Source organism: Pristiophorus japonicus, chromosome 1 (genome assembly GCF_044704955.1).
Source record: "Pristiophorus japonicus isolate sPriJap1 chromosome 1, sPriJap1.hap1, whole genome shotgun sequence".
Classification (NCBI taxonomy): Eukaryota; Metazoa; Chordata; class Chondrichthyes; family Pristiophoridae; genus Pristiophorus; species Pristiophorus japonicus.
This window is the reverse complement of record NC_091977.1, coordinates 166,564,337-166,587,150: the sequence shown is the minus strand read 5'-3', so window position 1 is coordinate 166,587,150 and position 22,814 is coordinate 166,564,337. Positions and strand designations below refer to the sequence as shown.

The following is a 22,814-nucleotide window of genomic DNA, read 5'->3' as shown; positions in this document are numbered from 1 at the left end:
GGCGTCGCAAAAAAAGTCAATGCCGGGGCACTTAAGGACCCAGTTAAGAGAGCCCTTTATAGTCAGTGCCTCACAGCTAACCTGGAGTGCCTTGATGACCCCGTGACGGAGAATGTCCACAGCATTTGGTCTGCCCTCCAGGCCTTCATAACCAGTGTCTGCAAGGAGACGCTCGGTCACTCAACCAGGAAACAACAGGACTGGTTTGATGAGAATGATCAGGAGATTCAGGAACTAATAGATTGCAAGCCCAGGGCATTTCTGAGCCTTAAACAGCAACCCAACTCTGGAGCAGGAAAGCAGCATTACAGACGGCTAGAGGCTAAGGTCCAACAAAAAACCCGGGACCTAAAGAACAGGTGGTGGATGGAGAAAGCACAGGAGATACAGCAGCTGGCCGACAGCCATGATGTGCGAGGATTCTTCACTGCAGTCAAGGCCACATACAGACCAAACTCCCAAGGCCCCAACCCCACTCCTGGCCAAGAACAGGGAAACACTCATCAAGGACACCGAGGCAGTCAGTGCGCGCTGGAAGGAACACTTCGAAGATCTCCTCAATCGAAACTCTGCCTTTGACTCGAGTGTTCTCGACTCCATCCCGCAGCATGCTACCCGCCACCACCTCAGTGAGACCCCAACACTGCACGAGATAGAAAAAGCCATAAGATCGTTTAAGAACAACAAGGCTACGGGAGCGGATGGAATCCCTGCTGAGGCACTGAAGTATGGCGGAGAGGCACTACTGGCGCGAATACACCACCTCATCTCTCTCATCTTAGAGATGCAGTGATCGTGACCATCTTTAAAAAAGGGGACAAGTTCGACTGCGGCAACTACAGAGGAATCTCTTATCAACCACTGGGAAAGTCGTCGCTAGAGTCCTCCTCAACCGTCTTCTCCCAGTGGCTGAGGAGTCCCTCCCGGAGTCGGAGTGCGGATTTCGTCCCCTCCGAGACACAACGAACATGGTTTTTGCAGCGTGACAGCTGCAGACAAAATGCAGGGAACAGCGCCAGCCCTTGTACGTGGCCTTCTTCGACCTTACAAAGGCCTTTGACACGGTCAACCGCGAGGGTCTATGGAGCTTCCTCCTCCATTTTGGATGCCCCCAAAAGTACATCACCATCCTCAGCCTGCTCCACGACGACATGCAAGCAGTGACCCTTACCAACGGATCCATCACAGACCCAATTCACGTCCGGACCGGGGTCGAGCAGGGCTGAGTCATCGCCCCAACCCTCTTCTCAATCTTCCTCGCTGCCATGCTCCAACTCACAGTTGATAAGCTCCCTGCTGGAGTGGAACTAAACTACAGAATACAGAACCAGTGGGAATCTGATCAACCTTCGCCATTTCCAGGCCAGGTCCAAGACCACTTGAATCTCTGTCGTCGAGTTACAGTACGCGGACGCCGCCTGTGTCTGTGCACACACAGAAGCTTAACTCTAGGATATAGTCGACGTATTTACCGAGGCGTATGAAAGCATGGGCCGTACGCTAAACATCTGTAAGACAAAAGTCCTCCACCAGCCTGTCCTCGCCGCACAGCACTGCCCCCCAGACATCAAGATCCACGGTGTCGCCCTGGACAACGTGGACCACTTCCCCTATCTCGGGAGCCTCCCATCAACAAGAGCAGGCATTGATGACGAGATCCAACACCGCCTCCAGTGCGTCAGTGCAGCCTTCGGCCGCCTGAGGAAGAGTGTTTGAAGACCAGTCCCTCAAAACTATCACCAAGCTCATGGTCTACAGGGCCGTAGTAATACCCGCCCTCCTGTATGGCTCAGAGACGTGGACCATGTACAGTAGACACCTCAAGTCACTGGAGAAATATCACCAGCGAAGTCTCCGCAAGATCCTGCAAATCCTCTGGGAGGACAGACGCACAAACGTTAGCGTCCTCGTCCAGGCCAACATCCCCAGCATTGAAGCACTGACCACACTTGATCAGCTCCGCTGGGCAGGCCACATAGATCGCATGCCAGACACAAGATTCCCAAAGTAAGCGCTCTGCTCGGAACTCGTCCATGGCAAACGAGCCAAAGGCGGGCAGAGGAAACGTTACAAGGACACCCTCCCTGATAAAGTGCGACATCCCCACTGACACCTGGGAGTCCTTGGCCATAGACCGCCCTAAGTGGAGGAAGTGCATTTGGGAGGGCGCTGAGCTCCTTGAGTATCATCGCCGAGAGCATGCAGAAATCAAGCGCAGGCAGTGGAAGGAGTGTGTGGCAAACCAGGCTCCCTGTCCACCCTTTCCCTCAATGACTATCTGTCCCACCTGTGACAGAGACTGTGGTTCTTGTATTGGACTGTACAGCCACCTAAGAACTCATGCTAAGAGTGGAAGCAAGTCTTCCTCGATTCCGAGGGACTGCCGATGATGATGATGATAGTAATAGTGCGTCAAGTTTACATAGATAGTTTTCATTAGAACTGTGGATTTAGGAAGCTATAATGGAAATGATGATAGGAAGTGCACGCAAACATTCGACTAAAAAAAAAGACAAAAACAGATTAAACTACGCCCTGCATTATTATAGCTAACATATTATATTTTTGTTAAGTCAGATTCAGTTAATAGGTAATTCCTAAATGTCATTTCTAAGTACAGGTTGAGCGTTCAATATCCGGAGTTCTGAAATTCAGACACCGTGGCAGGGTCGTCCAGGAACCGGAAAATGTTCCGAAATCCGGACTCCCCGTCTTGGCTGCCCAATCTCCCTCCACCTCTGCCCCTGAACCCACCTCCCCCCCACTTACCTCAGCCGCCGGCCCCCCCCCCCCCCTTACCTCGGCCGCCCAACCCCCCCCTCCCGCCCCAGGCAAAGACATTCCAAAATCCAGAAATACCCGGAATGGCCTCGGTCCAGAGGTTTCCAGATTTCGGACGTCACACCTGTATTGTGAGTTGGTAGCCAACACTGCATTATGGAGTTCATGTCGGAAACTTCTTTTGTAGCGAGCTACCAATTTTAAGTAGCTCAGGACGAATAAGCAGCAGAGTACCCTAGTGGTAGTTGGTATCCAAGTCACTCATGGTATTCACTGCCTTGGAGATGAACGAGTAGCACCATCAGAACAGACCACCCGCTAATCTAAAAGCAAAATACTGCGGATGCTGGATCTGAAATAAAAACAGAAAATGCAGGAAATCTCAGCGGGTCAGGCAGCATCTGTGGAGAAAAAAAAGTTAATGTTTTGGATCGACGACCCTTTGTCAGAACTAGTGAATGTTCGAAAAAAAACACTTTCTTAAGAAGCACTGAAAGGGAGATGGGAAGAAAGAACAAAAGGGAAGGTCTGTGATAGGGTGGAAGGCAGGAGAGATTAGAGACACAAAAGCGATGATGGGCTGAAATGAAATGGTCCCCATTGAAGTGATCCCCAAGATCTATATCCTGCTCCAATACCTCAAGTACATTCCCATTTAACATAATCCACATTAATCTTCTCGCCACCAAATCTCATAGCCAACTGCTAATCTACCGTTCAGCTGGGAAAGTTGTGCTTTGAAGCCTAAAGGACAATACCATTGACATCATGCTGAAAATATTAAACAATTGTATGTAGTTTCAGCTATTAAAATTACAGCAAGACAGAGGAATGATATGGAGCTAGAACACTTGAAAGCTATATAGGTTGTGAAAGAAAGAGCAATTAATGTAGACTACTACCAATGCAAAACAAAAATTAGGAGAGGGATCTTTGAATACAGACTTACTGGTGGGATTGTTGAAGTACTCAGCAAGCTGCCTACAGAACTCTCACTGGTGGTCCTTTGTCTGTGCTCATTCGTGTGCATCAAGCTTAATTCATCCCTACAAAATGGAAAAAGCATTTACAATCATTGAAACTTGCAACAAATTAACTACATTCCATGAAACAGATATATCAATAAACCATGAAAATATATTATGGGATCTACTGTAGATGAGTAAGACACAATGCACTAAAACATAGTAACAAGTTCAGGTAAGACCTTCAGTCCATGTAGCTCACCCATCCAGTATTCCTTTGGTGCATTTCTAATAACCATGAATCCCATTTGTTGACAACATGTGTCTAATTCCTCTTAAAACCCATTAAGGTTTCTCATTCCACTACCTTTGCCTGTAATCTATTCCACATACTTACCACCCTTTTAGTAGAAAAGTTCCTCCTGCATTTCCTATTTTCTTTTGTCCTAAATTTGTAATTATGACCCCCTGGTGTATAAATTTTGTATATGGCAGAAAAGCATACTTGAATTAAATTTGTCCAAATCTTACATAAACTCTTCGATCATATCCTCTCTCATTTCGAGACACACAAGATCAGGCTAGTCAATCTTTCATGTTATCTGGGATCAACTGTGCCCCTTCTCTGTACGCTCTCCAATAATTAAATATCCCCTTTGATAGAGAGATGAAGGTGCACGCAGTACCTCAAATGTAGTCTAACGGAGGGACAAATACAGTTTTAACACAAACTCTCTGGAGTTAGGTTATACTCCTTGCTATGCATCCCAACATTGTGTTTTTTTTTTTAAATAGCTTGGGAATATTGTGCAGAAGGTTTTAGTGATCACCAAGATCTATCTCCTACTCCAATACCTCAAATACATTCCCATTTAACATAATCCACATCAACCTTCTCTCCACCGAATCTCACAAGCTTGCATTTTCCTGTATTAAACTGCATCTACTATTTCTCCGGCCACTGATTGAGCTCGTCGAGATCCTTTTGAATCCATCTGCATTGATATTAATCATTTGCCACAGCTTTCAGTTTGGTATTGTGTACAAATCTGGACACAATACCTTTCTCCAAATCATATATAAAAATTAGAAATAGCAGCTCCAACACTGAATCTTGTGGCACTCCACTGGTAACTGGCTGCCAACTAGATAGCTACCCATTCACTACTACTTGTTGCTGAATACCCACCAGCCATTTCAATACATTCCCATCATGGGCTTGGACCTAATGTAGTAGCCAATTATGTGGAATAGCATCAAATATCGTCCTTAAATCCAGGTAGAAAACATCCACAATCTCTCCCTTAATACTAGGTCTTTCATCACCTCAAGAAAAATCCTGTAAATTAGTTAAGCATAATCTCTCACTTTTAAAAGCATGCCATCTCAGATTAGCTCATGGCCCTTAAATTATTCCTCAATACTTTCAAACACTTTACCAACAGTAAAAGCAAGTCTTACAGGTTTATAATTTGATGGTTCATCTCTCACCCATTTTTTTGAGAATGGGGAGTCACATTTGCTATTTTCCAATCCCCTGGGATGTGGCCAGTCCATTTCTCTATCTTCAGATACAACTTCCCCACTGTCATTTTCAGTGAGCCAATGCCTCTTTGCACCTTTTGTTTACTCCTGACACACTTGAATTCTTTCATGGTCTGCTTCATGTTTCTAACTAGGTTTTGTTTGTGATCCCTCAATTCCGTGGGGTTACGCAGCCTACTTTTACGGAGCTCCTTATCCTGTTCCTTTCCTGAACATTCAAAAATGTATTACGCCCTGTGGGTTCCTTCACATACTCTTTTAGAAACAAGTCTCTCACAATTTGAATAAATTCCTGCTCACATGGTACTCGGCTGTCTTATCAGTTCCCAAAAAGTTGCATTTCAAATTGCAAGACCATCCTCGGGAATTTGCCAGGTTAGCCTTGTGGCTGGAATAGTGTGCACTGCACCTACAAACATGCTACTTCTATTGTTGTCTACAGATTCAAAAAACACATTCTGCAATTATAGCAACTCAAGGTATGATGCGATCTTTCAGAAGTAACAGTGTCTACAGCAGTATGAGAATATTTGCATTCCTCACACGGAAAAGTCTGAAAAATCTACTGTGAAATCAGCAATGTTAATAGATGCAAGTATACAGGAGGACTAACTGACACATGAAGCCATTCTCCATTATTTTCTCAATCAAAAGGAAAAAACTGCACATACAACCTAGCATCACATTGGATGCCAGATAAAAAGGAAAAAGTCTATCACCTGGGTTCAATGCACTAACTGCTCCCAACCTGCCAAGAATGCAAGATGCAAGACAACATGGATGGCAGGTTAGACATTGCTCAATTGGTACCTGAAAGGTCTAAATTCCTTGTTTTGAGTGGACAGATCAACTAAGTCTGGGCATTCATCTTCATGTCTTGGAGCCTCCTCACTATGGCGTATCTGGTGCACTGTTTCAGTGGCATGTTCAAGATTATGTTCTGTAACATCTACAGAGAATTCAACAGCACTAACTGCTTCAGTACATTGTCTTTCAACTTCTTCTACATTTATTTTCAGTTTGGCCAGATCAATATTTTCAACGTCATTGTTCTCAGCATCTTCCTTGTATATTTTTTCAACCATGTTGGAATTAGAAGTAGGAAACACTACAGAATCAGTTTTATTTTCAGGAAGCAAATCCTTGCTTTCAGCTGTTTCATTTGAAAACTTAATTTCATCATCCAAATCATCTTCTGGAAATTCAGGCTCATCACCTTCCTCTTCAGGGCCTGGAGCATATAGCAGCTCAGCATCTTCTTGGAGCTCTTTAGTGTAACCGCTAACTGCTATCTCCACATCCAGTGAAGACTCCTTCCTAAAAAAGATGGAGAAGGAATCCAGATAATAAAAAGAATACTAAAGTTTCCTGTTGCAAAGGAAAGGGGGCGGGGGGGGGGGAATAAAAGGAGAGAAGCATTATAGCTGAAGAATGAAATAAGAGTGAATGCATTTCAAAACTTAAGGGTTCCTGCATGTATAGTTACTTTGTATAGCACCAGCTCCCGAGACAAACGCATTAAATGGTTTTCAATGAAGAGTGGGCGAGACCAAGAGAAACAATTCCATTAATGCATAATTTCTAGTCATTTTTTTTTAGTCAATTATATTAAATTATTTTTTAGCCCAAAAATGCATTACTGTTTTAGTCTAATTTTATTCCTTTTTGAAGTCATTGACAAACTCAGCTGTAAATCCCCTATAGTTTTGTGATGTCAACAACAACTTGCATTTATACTGCACCTTTAACATAGTAAGACATCTCAAGGTGCTTCACAGGAGCATTATTAAGCTAAATTCAACATCGAGCCACATAAGGAGATATTAGAGCAGATGATCAAAGAGGTAGGTTTTAAGGAGCGTCTTAAAAAGGAGAACATGGTAGAGAGGCAGAGAGGTTTAGGGAGAGAATTCCTGAGCTCAGGGCCTAGGCATGGCCGCCAATGGTGGAGCGACTTTAAAAAAAAATGGAGATGCACAAGAACCCAGAATTGGAGGAGCACAGAGACTTGAGGATTGTGGGGCTGGAAGAGGTTACAGAGGTAGGGAGGGGCGAGACCACAGAGGGATTTGAAAACATGGACGAGAATTTTAAAATTGAGGTGTTGCCGGACTGGGAGCCAATGGAAGTCAGCGAACACAAGGGTCATGGGTGAATGGGACTTGGTGCGAGTTAGGATACAGGCAGCAAAGTTTTTGATGAGCTCAAGTTTATGTAGGGTGGAAGATGGGAGGCCGGCCAGGATAGCACTGGAATAGTCCAGTCTACAAAGTAACAAAGGCATGAGGGTTTCAGCAGCAGATGAGCTGAGCCAAGGGTAGAATTGGACGATGTTGCAGAGGTGGAATTAGACAGCCTTGGTGATGGGAGTGGATATTTGGTGAGAAGCTCACCTCGGGGTCAAATACGACAGCAAGGTTGCGAATGGTCAGGTTCCGCCTCAGACTGTCACCGGGGAGACAGTGGCTATGGAACGGAGTTTGTGGCAGGGCCCAAAAACAATGGCTTCAGTCTTCCCAATATTTAGAGGAAACTTCTGCCCATCCAGTACTGGATGTCAGACAAGCAATGAGACAAACCAGAGATAGTAGAGGGGGTAGAGAGAGGTGGTGGTGAGGCAGAACTGGGTGTCGCCAGCGTACACATGGAGCCTGATGTTTTTCGGATGATGTTGCCAAGGGGCAGCATGTAGACGGGAAATAGGAGGGGACCAAGGCTAGATCCTTGGACAACTAGAGAAGCATTAATGCAGGAGTGGGAAGAATAAGCCCTTGCAGGTGGGATAGTTTACCAGTCACAGTCAGTCACATAGGATGTAATTTGTGACTTTGATATATAAAATCATAACCAGATTGTCTGAAATAACCATGAGTATTAATCCTGTCATGTTACTGACAGAACAGAAGCATAAAATGCAGCTGTCACTAGGCTCAGTTTAAGTACAACTTTAGCAAATATAATGCAGTGAAAAATGTCTGGTATAATGGATATGTGGAAGCTAGCAGTACTTTTAGTTTGATTAGAGTTGAACAACTGGGGAGACATCATTGTTGTTGTCAGCAATTTAGAGTTGTTACTAAACCAGGACATCCCAGGTTAAATTCCTTTTCTGTACTGAGTTGGCTGACATCACCCAATAGAGCATCTAGGATACTAAAATTGGCATCAGTTCCTAAGTTAGGGAAACAGGAGAGATGGGAAGAGGGGCGGGGGGGTGGAAGGAAGAAGAGAAAACAGATAGCATCCAACAAAATCCTTTAGATGTCAGAGGGCAGGATGCCTACTATAGTCGAATAGCTGGCCAACATTATCTAGGCTGCCGATATTATGATCCAATTAACTGAAGAAAATATTGTACCTTGACAATTGCTGCCATACTGGATTCCCTTGACTTGGGTCACTGAGTTTCTGGCTTATTATATTCACTTCAGATAAATTAATAAAATGGGCTGTATATTGCAAAACTGCATTATTGATGAGCAAGAGGACAGCTTTTGAATATACAACTGCTACAGAAGTCTAAAGGATGATGATTGAATTATTAATTTACACGCAAAGGATCACCACAAATCTAAAATATTAAATTCCACAAGATGTTATCAATTTATACAAGTGTTGCTAACCTGATGTCCTTGAATGTTGGATAAAGCTCACTTTCATAGCTAAAGCGTCTGATAAAAAAATCACGGATACATTTTACATCTCTATTAAAATACCTGTAAGAAAAGATAGGCCAGTTTACTGATTGACATTTTTTTTTATAAAAGAGCTGTGCAGCCAGTTTTTAACCAATGTTCTTCCAAAAATCTTCCTCCAGTTTTTCATCCATTCTTTAAAACAAATAAAAATCTGCTTTTTCCTATGTAGAAATGAAAATGTTACTTTCAATAATAACTGATTATCTTTATGGGGGTCAATACCTTGTAAAAACTGGTTCATGTTTTACACAAACCAAATTTTTGGAGAATATACTGAAGAGCACAAATCATTTTTATTTTCTAATTGTCGTTAACTTTTGACTTTAAAATTTTAATTACCAGTGTCCTTCTCACTCCAAACGCACTTGAAGGCAGGAAAGCCTCTTGAATTGTAACTTAATGCTAGGTAAGCAAAATTCAATGATCAAACTTTTCTCCTCTCTTGCAACCCCAATTCTTTCTTTCTCTTGGAACGCATCTTGCCTCTGCTGTGTGCCTTCCATTGAGTGCCATTAAGAACTCATCATTATTTTTTATTCGTTCCGGGTTGTGAGCATCACTGGCAAGGCCAGCATTTATTGCCCATCCCTCATTGCCCTTGAAAAGGTGGTGACGAGCCACCTTCTTGAATCACTGTAGACCTTGTGGTGAAGGTACTCCCAGTGCCGGTGGTGGAGGGAGTGAATGTCGAAGATGGTGGATGGGCTGCCAATCAAGTGGGCTGCTTTGTCCTGGATGGTGTCAAGCTTCTCGAGTGTTGTTGGAGCTGCACTCATCCAGGCAAGTGGAAAGTATTCCACTGCACTCCTGACTTGTGCCTTGTAGATGGTGGAATTTAATATAATAATCATTCTATACTGCCTTTTAAATCAAAGATATACTGCTCTGATCAGTTTCCAGTTGGCTCCTTTTCTGAACCAGGTTGTGCACAAGATGCTCTGACCATTCCTTGCTTGCCACTCCGCCCAAACCGGATTTCATATGAAGTGCTCTATTTCCAAGGCCAACCTTCAGAGAAACAACGCTGTCATAATAAACGTGTAACTGCAGTCACAGTATATTCAAATAAACCAAAGAGATGTGTGGTGTTTGTTAGGTTTGTGCAGATGAATTTTGTTAGCTTTGCCCAATTGTTAAAATAAACATAGAAACATAGAAAATAGGTGCAGGAGTAGGCCTTCGAGCCTGCACCACCATTCAATATCATGGCTGATCATTTCCTCAGTACCCCTTTCCTGCTTTCTCTCCATACCCCTTGATCCCCTTAGCTGTAAGGGCCACATCTAACTCCCTCTTGAATATATCCAATGAACTGGCATCAACAACTCTCTGCGGCAGGGAATTCCACAGGTTAAAAACTCACTGAAGAAGATTCTCCTCATCTCAGTTCTAAATGGCCTACCCCTTATCCTAAGACTGTGTCCCCGGTTCTGGACTTCCTCAACATCAGGAACATTCTACCCACATCTAACCTGTCCAGTCCCGTCAGAATCTTATATGTTTCTATGAGATCCCCTCTCATCCAATGTATAAAGGCCCAGTCGATCCAGTCTCTCCTCATATGTCAGTCCAGCCATCCCGGGAATCAGTCTGGTGAACCTTCGCTGCACTCCCTCAATAGCAAGAACATCCTTCCTCAGATTAGGAGACCAAAACTGAACACAATATTCCAAGTGAGGCCTCACCAAGGCCCTGTACAACTGCAGTAAGACCTCCCTGCTCCTATACTCAAATCCCCTAGCTATGAAGGCCAACATACCATGTGCCTTCTTCACCGTCTGCTGTATCTGTATGCTACCTTTCAATGACTGATGAACCATGATACCCAGGTCTTGTTGCACCTCCCCTTTTCCTAATCTGCCACCATTCAGATAATATTCTGTCTTCGCGTTTTTGCCCCCAAAGTGGATAACCTCACATTTATCCACATTATACTGCATCTGCCATGCATTTGCCCACTCACCTAACCTGTCCAAGTCACCCTGCAGCCTCTTAGCATCCCCCTCACAGCTCACACCGCCACTGCGTACACTATAAATAGAATGGTTGCAGATAATGGAAGAGCGCTCCAGCTAGTCCTTTCTCTGTACCCTGCAAAGCCCCGCCCTTTCTCCGTACCCTGCAAATTTTTTCCGCTCAGGTATTTATCCAACTCCCTTTTGAAAGCAGTGATTGGATCTGTATCTGCCCAAACCTTTGGAGCTGCTGACCAAGGGGCTGCTGACACGATGGGCTGAAATGGCCTCCTTCTGCGTTGTAAGTTTCTATGAAAGGCTTTGGGGAGTCAGGTGAGACACTCTGAACCGCTCTTGTTGCCACAGTATTTATGTGGCTGGTTCAGTTAAGTTTCTGATCAATGGTGACAGCCATGATGCTGATGTTGGGGGATTCGGCGATTGTATTGTTGAATATCAAGGGGAGATGGCCATTGCCTGGGTGTTGCGCGGCTGTTACTTGCCATTTATCAGCCCAAGCCAGAATGTCGTTCAGGTCTTGCTGCATGCGGGCATGGACGGCTTCATTTTCTGAGGAGTTGCGAGTGGAACTGAACACTGTGCAGTCATCAGCAAACATCCCCACTTCTGACCTTATGATGAAGGAAAGGTCATTGATGAAGCTGCTGAAGATGGTTGGGCCTTGGACACTACTGAGGAACTCCTGCAGCGATGTCCTGAGGCTGGGTTGATTGACCAACAACCACAACCATCTTCCTTTGTGCTAGGTATGACGCCAGCCAGTTTTACTCCCGATTCCCATTGACTTCAGTTTTACTAGGGCTTCTTGATGCCACATTCAGGGGTTGACTTATGAGGAAAGGTTGAGTAGGTTGGGCCTTTATTCACTGGAATTCAGAAGAATGAGAGGTGATCTTATCGAAACGTATAAGATTATGAGGGAGCTTGACAAGGTGGATGCAGAGAGGATAGAGACGACTAGAACTAGGGGGCATAGAATAAGGGGCCACCCATTTAAAACTGAGATGAGGAGGAATTTCTTCTCCGGGAGTTGTAAATCTGTGGAATTCGCTGCCTAGAGAGCTGTGGAAGCTGGGTTATTGAATAAATTTAAGACAGAGATAGACAGTTTCTTAACCGATAAGGAAATAAAGGGTTATGGGGAGCGGGCAGGGAAGTGGACCCAAGTCCATGATCAGATCAGCCATGATCGTATTAAATGGCACAGCAGGATCGAGGGGCTGTACGCCTACTCCTGCTCCTACTTCTTCTGTTCAGTCAAATGCTGCATTGATGTCAAGGGCAGTCAATCTCACCTCACCTCTGGAATTCAAATTTTTGGACCAAGGCTGTAATGATGTCTGGAACCGAGTGTTCCTGGTGGAACCCAAAATGAACATCAGTGAGGTGGTTATTGATGAGTAAGTGCCGCTTGATAGCACTGTCAACAACCCCTTCCATCACTTTGCTGGTGATTGAGAGTAGACTGATGGGGCGGTGATTGGCCGGATTGGATTTGTTCTGCTTTTTGTGGACAGGACCTACCTGGGCAGTTTTCCACACTGTCAGGTAGATGACAGTGTTGCAGGAATAGCTTGGAGGTGCGGCTGGTTCTGGAGCAAAAAGTCTTCAGCACGACAGCTGGAATGTTGTCGGGACCCATAGCCTTTGCTGTATCCAATGTGCTCAGCCGCTTCTTGATATAACGTGGACTCAATTGAATTGGCTAAATCGCGGGAGGTGGCCGATATGGATCATCCACTCGGCACTTCTGGCTGAACTGTTTGCAAATTCTTCAGCCTTGTCCTTTGCACTTTTGTGCTGGGCTCCGCCATTATTACATAGGATATACGGCACAGAAACAGGCCATTCGGCCCAAAAGGTCCATGCCGGCATTTATAGAAACATTGAAAATAGGTGCAGGAGTAGGCCATTCGGCCCTTCGAGCTTGTACCACCATTCAATATGATCATGGCTGATCATGCAACTTTAGTACCCCATTCCTGCTTTCTCTCCATACCCCTTGATCCTTTTAGCAGTAAGGGCCACACCTAACTCCCTTTTGAACATATTTAACGAACTGGCCTCAACAACTTTCTGTGGTAGAGAATTCCACAAGTTCTCTGAGTGAAGACGTTTCTCCTCATCTCGGTCCTAAATGGCTTACCCCTTATCCTTATGCTCCACTTGAGCCGCTTCCCGTCTTTCCTCATCTAAATCTCAGTATAACCCTCTATTCCCTTCTCCCTCATATCCTTGTATAGCCTCCCCTTAAATGCATCTATACTATTTGCTTCAACCACTCCCTGTGGTAGTGAGTTCCACATTCTCATCTCTCTTTGGGTACAGAATTTTCTTCCAAATTCCCTATGGATTCCTTGGTGACTATCTTATATTGATGGCCTCTAGTTATGCTCTTCCCCACAAACAATCTCTCTGTATCCAATCTATCAAAACCTTTCATAATTTTAAAGTAGGTCACCCCTCAGCCTTCTTTTTTCAAGAAAAAAAAGAGACCCAGCCTGTTCATCCTTTCCTGATATGTATACACTTGCATTTCTGGTATCATCCTTGTAAATCTTCTTTGCACCCTCTCCAGTGCTCTAACTGTGGTCTAATTGAGGATGGGGATATTCATGGAGCCTCCTCCTCCCATTAGTTGTTTAATTGTCCATCATCATTCACGACTGGATGCGACAGTACTGCGGAGCTTTGTTCTAATGCGTTGATTGTGGGATTGCTTAGCTCTGATTATAGCATACTGCTTCCGCTGTTTATCTTCCCAAGGTTGGTACCTCATTTTTAGGTGCGCCTGGTGCTGCTTCCAACATACTCTTCTGCACTCCTCATTGGTCCCCTGGTGTGATTGTAATGGTAGAGGGGTATGCCGAGTCACGAGGTTACAGATTACGGTGTAATACAATTCTGCTGCTGCTGATGGCTCACACGCCTCATGGATGCCTAGTTTTGAGCCTAAAGATCAGTTCTGAATCTATCCCATTTAGCACGGTGGTAGTGCCACACAACACGATGGAGGGCGCCTTCAGTGTGAAGATGGGACTTTGTCTCCACAATGACGGTAGCAGTGACCACCGCACAAATGCTGTCATGGACAGATGCATCTGCTACAATAGATTGGTGAGGATGAGGTCAAGTAGGTTTTTTTCCTCATGTCGGTTCTCTCACCACTTGCTGCAGGCCCAGTCTGGCAGTTATGTTCGTCAGGGCTCGGCCAGCTCGGTCAGTAGTGGTGCTACCGAGCCACTCTTTGTGATGGACATTGAAGTTCCCTACCCAAAATACATTCTGTGCCCTTGCTACCCATAATGCCTCTTCCAAGTGGTGTTCACCATGGAGGAGTACTGATTCATCAGCTGAAGGAGGGCGGTAAGTGGTAATCAGCAGGAGGTTTTCTTGTCCATGCCCGACCTGAAGCCATGAGACTTCATTTCACAGGCTCCGGAGTCAATGTTGAGGACTCCCAGGATCATTTCCTCCCAACTGTATATCATTGTGCCGCCACCTTGGGTGGGTCTGTCGTGCCGGTGGGACAGGATATACCCAGGGATGGTGATGGTGGATTCTGGGACATTGGCTGAAAGGTATGATTCTGTGAGTATGACTATGTCAGGCTGTTGCTTGATTAGTCTGTGGGACAGCTCTCCCAATTTTGGCACAAGTCTCCAGATGTTTGTGAGGAGGACTTTGCAGGGTCAACTGGGCTGGGTGTGCCATTGTTGTGTCCAAAGTCGGTGCCGAGGTCGATGCTGGGTGGTCCATCTGGTTTTATTCTTATAGCGGTTTGCTACAACTGAGTGGCGTGCTAGGCCATTTCAGAGGGCAGTTAAGAGTCAGCCACATTGGTGTGGGTTTGGAATCACATGCCAGACCAGGTAAGGACGCCAGATTTCCTTCCCTAAAAGGACATTAGTGAACCAGTTGAGTTTTTACGACAATCCGGTAGTTTCATGGTCACCATTACTGACACTAGCTTGTTAAAAAAAATTCCAGATTTATTTAATTAACTGAATTTAAATTCCACAGCTGCCATGGTGGGATTTGATCTCGCGTCTCTGGATTATTAGTCTAGGCCTCTGGATTAGTAGTCATCATGCAGGAAATTGACAGTGTCCTACCACGTTATATCATTATATGCAGCTGCCACCCTGAGCAAGTACTCGAAACTCGTCTCAATGGAGAGAAAAAGGAGAAACTGCAGATTCTGAAAGTTTTAAATAAAAGCAGAAAGTACACAATGTTCACTCTAAGCTGCGCGGATGCACAGCTGTCTGCCGGTCTTGCGCAGTTTTTACAACGTGAAATTTGAATGGGCCGCGCAGCTCATTAAAGGGATCGTGCACCTAAATTTAAAATGGGGGGGGGGGGGGTGGGCAGGAGGAGAAAAGAGATGGAAGGAAGAACTTTGGTCCGCGACCATCTGAAATAATTAAAAACATTTTGGGTGGAGACCCTTCATCAGAACACCTGACAAAAGGATGTCCACCCAAAACACGAATCTATCTTTTTGCATACTGACAGACCTTCTTGTCCTAGGTTGTGTATATTTTTCATACAGGCTACAGTTTTAGGCATCGTCATGGTTTCCCCAATGGACCAAGATCAAAATCAATTCATGCACAGATACTACCAACTTTATATAAAAATCAAAGGATCGTATGCATTTATTTATTTATTCAAAGAAAAACTGGATGTCAAATGTTACTTTGATAATGTGCCTCTGTAGGAGGGCAAAAGTGCAAATGACTTAATAAGCAGCAGAATGCAAGAACATTGGTGTAAAATCATGTGCGTGAGAAACAGCATAGCACCCATTCCAAATCTGCAGTAAATTACACCACCAAATATAAATAGGAAAAATAAACCCCACAAAATTCCACTTTTTGATTTTGTACTTACCATTCAGCATTTAGATGAGATGTAGATACCATCTGTGGAAAATCAATCATTGTGATATGATCCTCATCATCCAACATCAAGTTAAATTCATTGAAGTCACCGTGAATTAAACCATGATTACCAAGCTTCACAATAAGATCCATTAACTCATTATAAGTTGCTGCAGGATTATCAAGCTGGCGAACTTGGCACCTAAGCAAACATGAATAAATGTAATATTTTGGTGATTTAAGAATTTTTTAAACACTGAAGTTTTCATGCTACTTGGTCTGTTTTTGCTTAAAGACATTGGACTAGAGTTTCCCTAACCTGTTTTTCTGGCGCCCTCACTTGAGGTGCGTCGCTTTTGTCCGCCTCCAAGCGCGCCGAAAAAAGACGTCCGTATTCTGGTCACTCCCCAGCCTCTCCTCTGTCGTGGTGCAGCGTGGCTCAATGGATTGGGAGCGGAGCCAGGTTCCGGCGCTGAAAACAGTGCGGGGACCTCTGCAAATGCGCGTTAGAGTCTGCACGCATGTGCAGTAGCTCCTGGCAGGCCGTTTCTGCAAATGCACGCTGCAGCTGTGTGGGAGGGGCCCGAAGCACACCGTCCCTAACCCTGGTCGAATGAGCCCCCTCATCGGCGACCTGCTGCGTTCCCCAAGGTAGGACTCCTAATTTTTGTGTGTTATTTACTGATTGATTTTGGTGCTTTAGGTGCAGGGTTCCTTCTATTTTATTTGTTAATTAATTGCTTATTACTTTTTGTGTTTCGTCTGGTGCTTTAAATGTAGTTACTTGCGTCGATTCCTTAACTCTAGATAAGGTTTTTCTGTGCAGACAGAAGTGGCAACATACGCTGGCGGAAGTTAGTTTGGAGCAACTATTTGCTGGCCAAACGCCTAAAACAGGGGCAAGTGGCTGGGAACGCCCCCTTTTGGAAAAAAAAACTAAAAAAAAAACCTAACTAACTCACTTACACTGGCGCAAATTAAATGGCCAGAATTGCAACCAAAAAGATAGTCCAGAAAAATCAAGTTGCTCTAAAAAAAGAGCAATTCCTGGGGAAACCTGGGTCCACTGGAACTTTTAGCATCAGAGAAAAAATGTTTTAAAGTTTGTGTTACAAAGTGGCATGGCAAATTCTTGTATGGTCTCTCAATATACTGTGGTTAGTTTAAAAAATACCAGACACAACATGATGGCATTACAGTGAAAATACTTCAAGTCTGTCAGTACATGTTGCTTAAGGCTTTGACTAATCTTCTGGAATGGTTACTGAAAATTGCTATTTACCTCCTCATTGAGTCTAAACCAGTGTGAGATTTATTTTGTAGATGCCGATTTGATTTGTCGTATATAACTATATTTGAATGTAATAAGTCTTAAGAAAAGTTATTAAGCAAAACAGACTTACAGCTGAAACAGTGAATTTAACATTTATTTATGGAACTTCCATTCTATGGAATTATGTACACTTAAGGCAGTGTCTCCTGAGAAATTTGAAGCAGTTTACTTGTAATCAAACCTTTCAAGATGATGCCGAAAGGTTACTATAACCCCCTCGAAAACCTCAGTGATCTTGTGATTGCAGCTACATAAACAGATAAATTGTGACTCAAGATGCTGAATGAAATTTTAAGATCTCTACAAAAAAGCCTTTTAGATAATAACAGTACAAACAACTTAACAATTTACAAGAGACATTGTAACAGAGACTACCCTGCCCTGAGCTCTGCTTTGTAGTGTGAAAGTCCCTACCTGGCATCTAAAATATCTGAAAGAAACTCTTGTACAAAATTTTGAGCTGGCTCTGCAAGAATGCTGATACTCACATGGGGTAGCCATTTATGAGCTCCATGACCACTGCATGTCTGTTGAAGTCCACTGGTTTGGGAACAGGGAATCCTCGGTCATATAATGCCTCGACACAAATAAAACAATATAATTGAATACATGCAATTTATCAAGATCACTGCCATACGGCAGGACATTCAATTTGCTTAAGATCAGTTATACACCACTGAACAATCACAAGTATGAGGACTTTTCAGTAAGAAATATTTAAATTATATATATATATAAATATATATTTTAAATTGCACAACATTACTACTTTTGGTCTTCACATTTTGGTCTGTGATAAAGGTTTAAACATTACTGTGCCGACACCCAGTGGCTTTGCAATGGAACTGCGTGTTGATTCTCAGTTGTAATACAATATTAGTAAATTGTATGTTAAGTGGCAGGGCTTTGAACAATGCAAAGGCCTAACAAGGGTCACCTACAAATGTAACTGGAACTACAGGTTCATGTGGAGAGTTTTTCCAATGTGTTTTTTTCCCCAGAGAGCAAGTAACAGTTTTGTATGTTTTGAAATGTAAAGTTGCAACCCACCCAGCAGATTTTTATATATGCAGTAATGGATTAGTGGATCTTGCACAAGGGGAGTCAAGACCAAGTGTTGACTTCAATAAAGGGTGGTGTTAGCCAACGAAGAATTATTCAAACAGGGCATGCAGTCCTTATTTTAAAGTTGTATATTCTGTCCTTTTTATATTTCCATGATAAATTCCCATGTCCACATTTATAATGGAATCCGCCTTTACAAACTGGTCATATTATAATGATATCCTTTTGCCAGTTTTGGTGTTGGGGGTGGGGGAGTAATTAGTATGACAAGTTTACATCAGTAGTTTCCATTATAAATGCGGACTAAAGATTCATAATAGAAAAAACATCTCCGAGATAGAGAATAGTCTTTCTGTTACTTGTCTCAGCTACTTTTGTTTCTCTCAGTCACTCCTCCCCTCACTTTGGCACGCTTTCTCTTTTCTCCTCTTAATTCTTGTTTCCTTTCATGTTGGAGATGGTGGATGGTATGGCAGGGAAAGAAGTCACCATTGACACCAGGCTGCATTTGGTGTGAGAATAGTGGGGAAAATATAACATTCACCAGCTCCTTCCCCAATCACTCACGTTTCCCACTCCGCCTTGATCATCGTCCCCTTTACCAATTCACCTTCCCACTAATACCCTCATTGCCTTTACCTCTTCCCTTTGAACTACAAACTCAACCTCTTAGGCCCTTGCTCCCTATCACTCACCTCACCCTTAACTCCACTACCACTGACTCCCCTACCCAAAGTGCAGGTGATAAAGGGCGCCAGAAAGTAGAATCTCGGTTTCAAGCGCAAACTATTAGCATTGACATTTTCGAACCATGAATGAAACACAGGTGAGGCAATTAGCTTTAAAGCTCAACTTAAATAACATTACATGAAAAAGATACTCGGTATCCCACCCACCCTCTCTTTCATGTTCTAATGTTTAGACAACAAAAAACAAATCAGTGTGTGTGTTGATTTCTGGATTCTTTTACCTCAATCTGGTTCAGCAAAATTACTGAAACGAATACCGTTTGTGCTTTAAACAAAGCAAGCTTTTATTTAAAAAGCAAATCCCGATCGGGGACCTTATCAGACAGAAGGAATGTAACTCTGATAGAACGCACCCACTTCCTACGGACAAAGTGACGTTACATTGTAAAGGGACGACGGTTATACATTTTCGGCAAAAGATAAGAAGATAGGGCTAGAGTGACATCCTAGTTCAGCCTATCTCTTTTGATCCCTCTTTCCCTTTGTCCACTCATAAGCCGACCTAAGTATGGTCTGATTTTAAACAAAGACCTTCTGTTAATGTTTCAGGTTAATAACATGATTTAATAAGACCTTGAGGTTTTTCTGCAAGCTGTGGGTTTTGTTTCAATATGTGTTAGTGTTGTAACATTTCGCAGTCTCAAGTCTGAGATGTCATGGCTATTCCTCCATGAATTCTTTGTTAGCTTATACTGTCCCTATACAATTCCCACGTTCTCAACTTCAATGTCTCTATACATTTTTAAACATTCACATGTGTATCAGAACACTTGTCAATTTCATATATACACACTTTATTTAGAGAAAGAACTATACATTTTACCCCAGTAAAGCTTTTGACATTTATCCTCTAGCTTTTTCATCAACTAATTTTGGAAAACATTTGAGCAGAGACCGTTAAAGGATAAAGAAAAGAAAATTCCTCAGTATATCTGACTGAGTGGTACTGAGGCATCCTCGGATACAATGCACATGCTCAAAATGCACAATACAATTTCAGCTCATAGTAACACAGCTCTGGACAAAGCATTCAAGTTCTGCCTTTGTCCCTATCCTTGATACCCTTACCCAATAAAAATCTCTCTCTCAGTCTTGAAAGTTCCAATTGTCCTCGCATCCATAGTCTTTGGGGAAGAGTACCAAAAATCGACCACCTTTGTGAAAAATTGCTTCCCGATTTCAGTACTGTACGAGCATTAATTTTAAGATCATATCCCCTTGTTCTTGATGTCAACGGAGAAAATAGTTTCTCTGTATCTATGTGTGGAGGCAGAAGATGTGAGAATGTTCTTAATGAATACTTTGCGTCTGTCTTCACAGAAGAGAGGGATGATGTAGACATTATAGTTGAGGAGGAGTGTGAAATATTAGATGTGATAAACATAGTGAGAGAGGAAATATTAAAAGGAGTTTAGCATTTTTGAAAGTAGATAAATCACCAGGCCCAGATGAAATGTATCCCAGGCTGTTAAGGGAAGCAAAGGAGGAAATAGCGAAGGCTTTGACCATCATTTTTCAATCTTCTGGCTACAGGTGTGGTGCCGGAGGACTGCTAACGCTATACCGTTGTTTAAAAAAGGAGAAAGGGATAGACCGAGTAATTACGGGCCAGTCAGCCTAACCTCAGTGGTGGGCATTTATTGGAAAAAAAATTCTGCGGGACAGTATTAACCGTCATGTAGAAAAGCACGGATTAATCAAGGACAGTCAGCATGGTTTTGTTAAGGGAAGGTAGTGTCTGATTAACTTGATTGAATGTTTTGAGTTGGTAACGAGGCAGGTCAATGAGGGTAGCATGTTTGATGTCTACGTGGATTTTAACAAGGCTTTTGACAAGATCCCACATGGCCGACTGATCAGAAAAGTAAAAGTCTATAGGATCCAAGGAAAGTGGCAAGTTGGATCCAAAATTGGCTCAGTGGCAGGAAGCAAGGGGTAATGGTTGACAATTTGCTGATGATACAAAGATGGGTGGGAAAGCAAGTTGTGAGGACACAAAAAATCTGTAAAAGGATATAGACAGGCTAAGTGAGTGGGCACAAATTTTGCAGATGGTGCATAATGTGGGAAAGTGTGAGGTTATCCACTTCGGCAGAAAAAATAAAACGCAAATTATTTAAATGGAGAAAAATTACAAAATGCTGCAATACAGAGGGACCTAAGGGTCCTTGTGCATGAAACACAAAAAGTTAGTATGCAGGTACATCATGTAACCAGGAAGGCAAATGGAATGTTGGCCTGTAGTGCAAGGGGGATAGAGTATAAAAGCAGAGAAGTCCTACTACAACTGTACAAGGTATTGGCGAGGCCACACCTAGAGTACTGTGTACAGTTTTGGTCTCCTTTTTTAAGAAAAGGATATATTTGCATTAAAGGCAGTTCAGAGAAGGTTCACCAGGTTGATTCCAGAGATGAGGGGGTTGACTTAATAAGGTAGGTTGAGCCTATACTCATTGGAGTCAGAAGAATGAGAGGTGATCTTATTGAGACATAAGATTCTGAGGGGGCTCGACAAGGTAGATGCAGAGAGGATATTTCCACTCATAAGGGAATCTAGAACTAGGGGGCATAGTTTCAGAATAAGGGGTTACCCATTCAAAACTGAGGAGGAGGAGAAATGTCTTCTCTCAGAGGGTTGTAAATCTGTAGAACTCTCTACTCCAGAGAGCTGTGAAGGCTGGGTCATTGAATATATTTAAGGCAGAGATAGACAGATTTTTGACTGAGGCCGTTCCAGACTTCGTGTTTTTCTGGACTTTCAAACGTGTTTCTGATGTCCGAAAACGCCCGAGCCCAGGTTCTGGTATTTCGGAACGCCAGAGGCGGGTCGAGAGTCCAGAAATGCCTGTGCCTAGGTTCCAACATTTCCAGTTTTTGGACGTAATTTTGTAGTTCTTCTCTTCGCAAGCCTTGTAGTCCTCGCTTCTTCGCAACACATCATAAGTCTTCCTCTCTTGTTTTCGTATCTGTATGTTTTGGAAGGTAGGCTGATGTGCTGTACAAGCCGAAGGGGACTTGCACGTGAAGTTTGGTTGGTTGTGGCCGAAGGGACTTGCGCGCAGAGCATGGCTGATTGTGGCTGAAGGGGACTTGTGTGATGTGCAGAGTTGGTTCTGGCTGAAAAGAACTTGTGTGTTGTGCAGAGTTTGATTTTGACCAGGGACTTGCGCGCAGAGCTTGGTTAGTTCTGGCCAAAGGGACTTGCGTGCAGACCCAGGAGCAGTGGTGCGGTGACTGTGAAGATGTGGCCTGGAACAGGTAGGATTGGAGTTTTTATTCTTGCAATTTTTGTTAGTTGGGTTTCATTTTTTGACTTCTCCCTGGGCCCGGCTAGCAGCGGTTAACGGTTTGGCAGGGTGCCCGATCTCCGGAACATTTTGGATTCTGGACGACCCAGCCACGGATCCCAGAGTCCGGACCATTCCGGAACTCCGGATTTTTGAACCTACTACTACTACTACTGAGCCAAGGCTGAGACCAAATAGAGGGGAGTCTGAGGCATTCCAAGTAAAAAAAAAACATTTAAATTAAGGCATTATGACAAAAATAAAATCAATTCATAAATTTTGTAATATTATTGCGAAATAAGTGACTTTTTTCTATTTTTTAGGTTAAACCCTTATTTTGGACATTGGGATGTTCAGTTACTCGGAAAAAATTGGCAGATGAAAACATTTCAGAAAGCATTGAGAATTATGGGATACTGGCCAGATTGTGTAAATGGCATTTCAACTGATCTTCTGAAGTTACAATGGGAGAACCCCTGTCAAAATTGCTGGCAACAGTCTATGATAGCATAACATTTTATTTGGTATG

The 22,814-nt window shown here is 43.4% G+C and overlaps 1 protein-coding gene across 1 annotated transcript in view; it reads right to left on the bottom strand.

The window, feature by feature from the left end:
* riok2 (RIO kinase 2 (yeast)) overlaps positions 1-22,814 on the bottom strand; it is a 44,290-nt gene that overhangs the window by 6,988 nt on the left and 14,488 nt on the right. The window contains exons 5-9 of the mRNA XM_070884439.1: positions 17,673-17,761; positions 15,862-16,053; positions 8,915-9,007; positions 6,102-6,608; positions 3,731-3,827 (exon numbers count right to left, since the gene is read on the bottom strand). Coding sequence (XP_070740540.1) covers positions 3,731-3,827; positions 6,102-6,608; positions 8,915-9,007; positions 15,862-16,053; positions 17,673-17,761 — 978 coding nt within the window. The remainder of the gene's footprint in view (positions 1-3,730; positions 3,828-6,101; positions 6,609-8,914; positions 9,008-15,861; positions 16,054-17,672; positions 17,762-22,814) is intronic.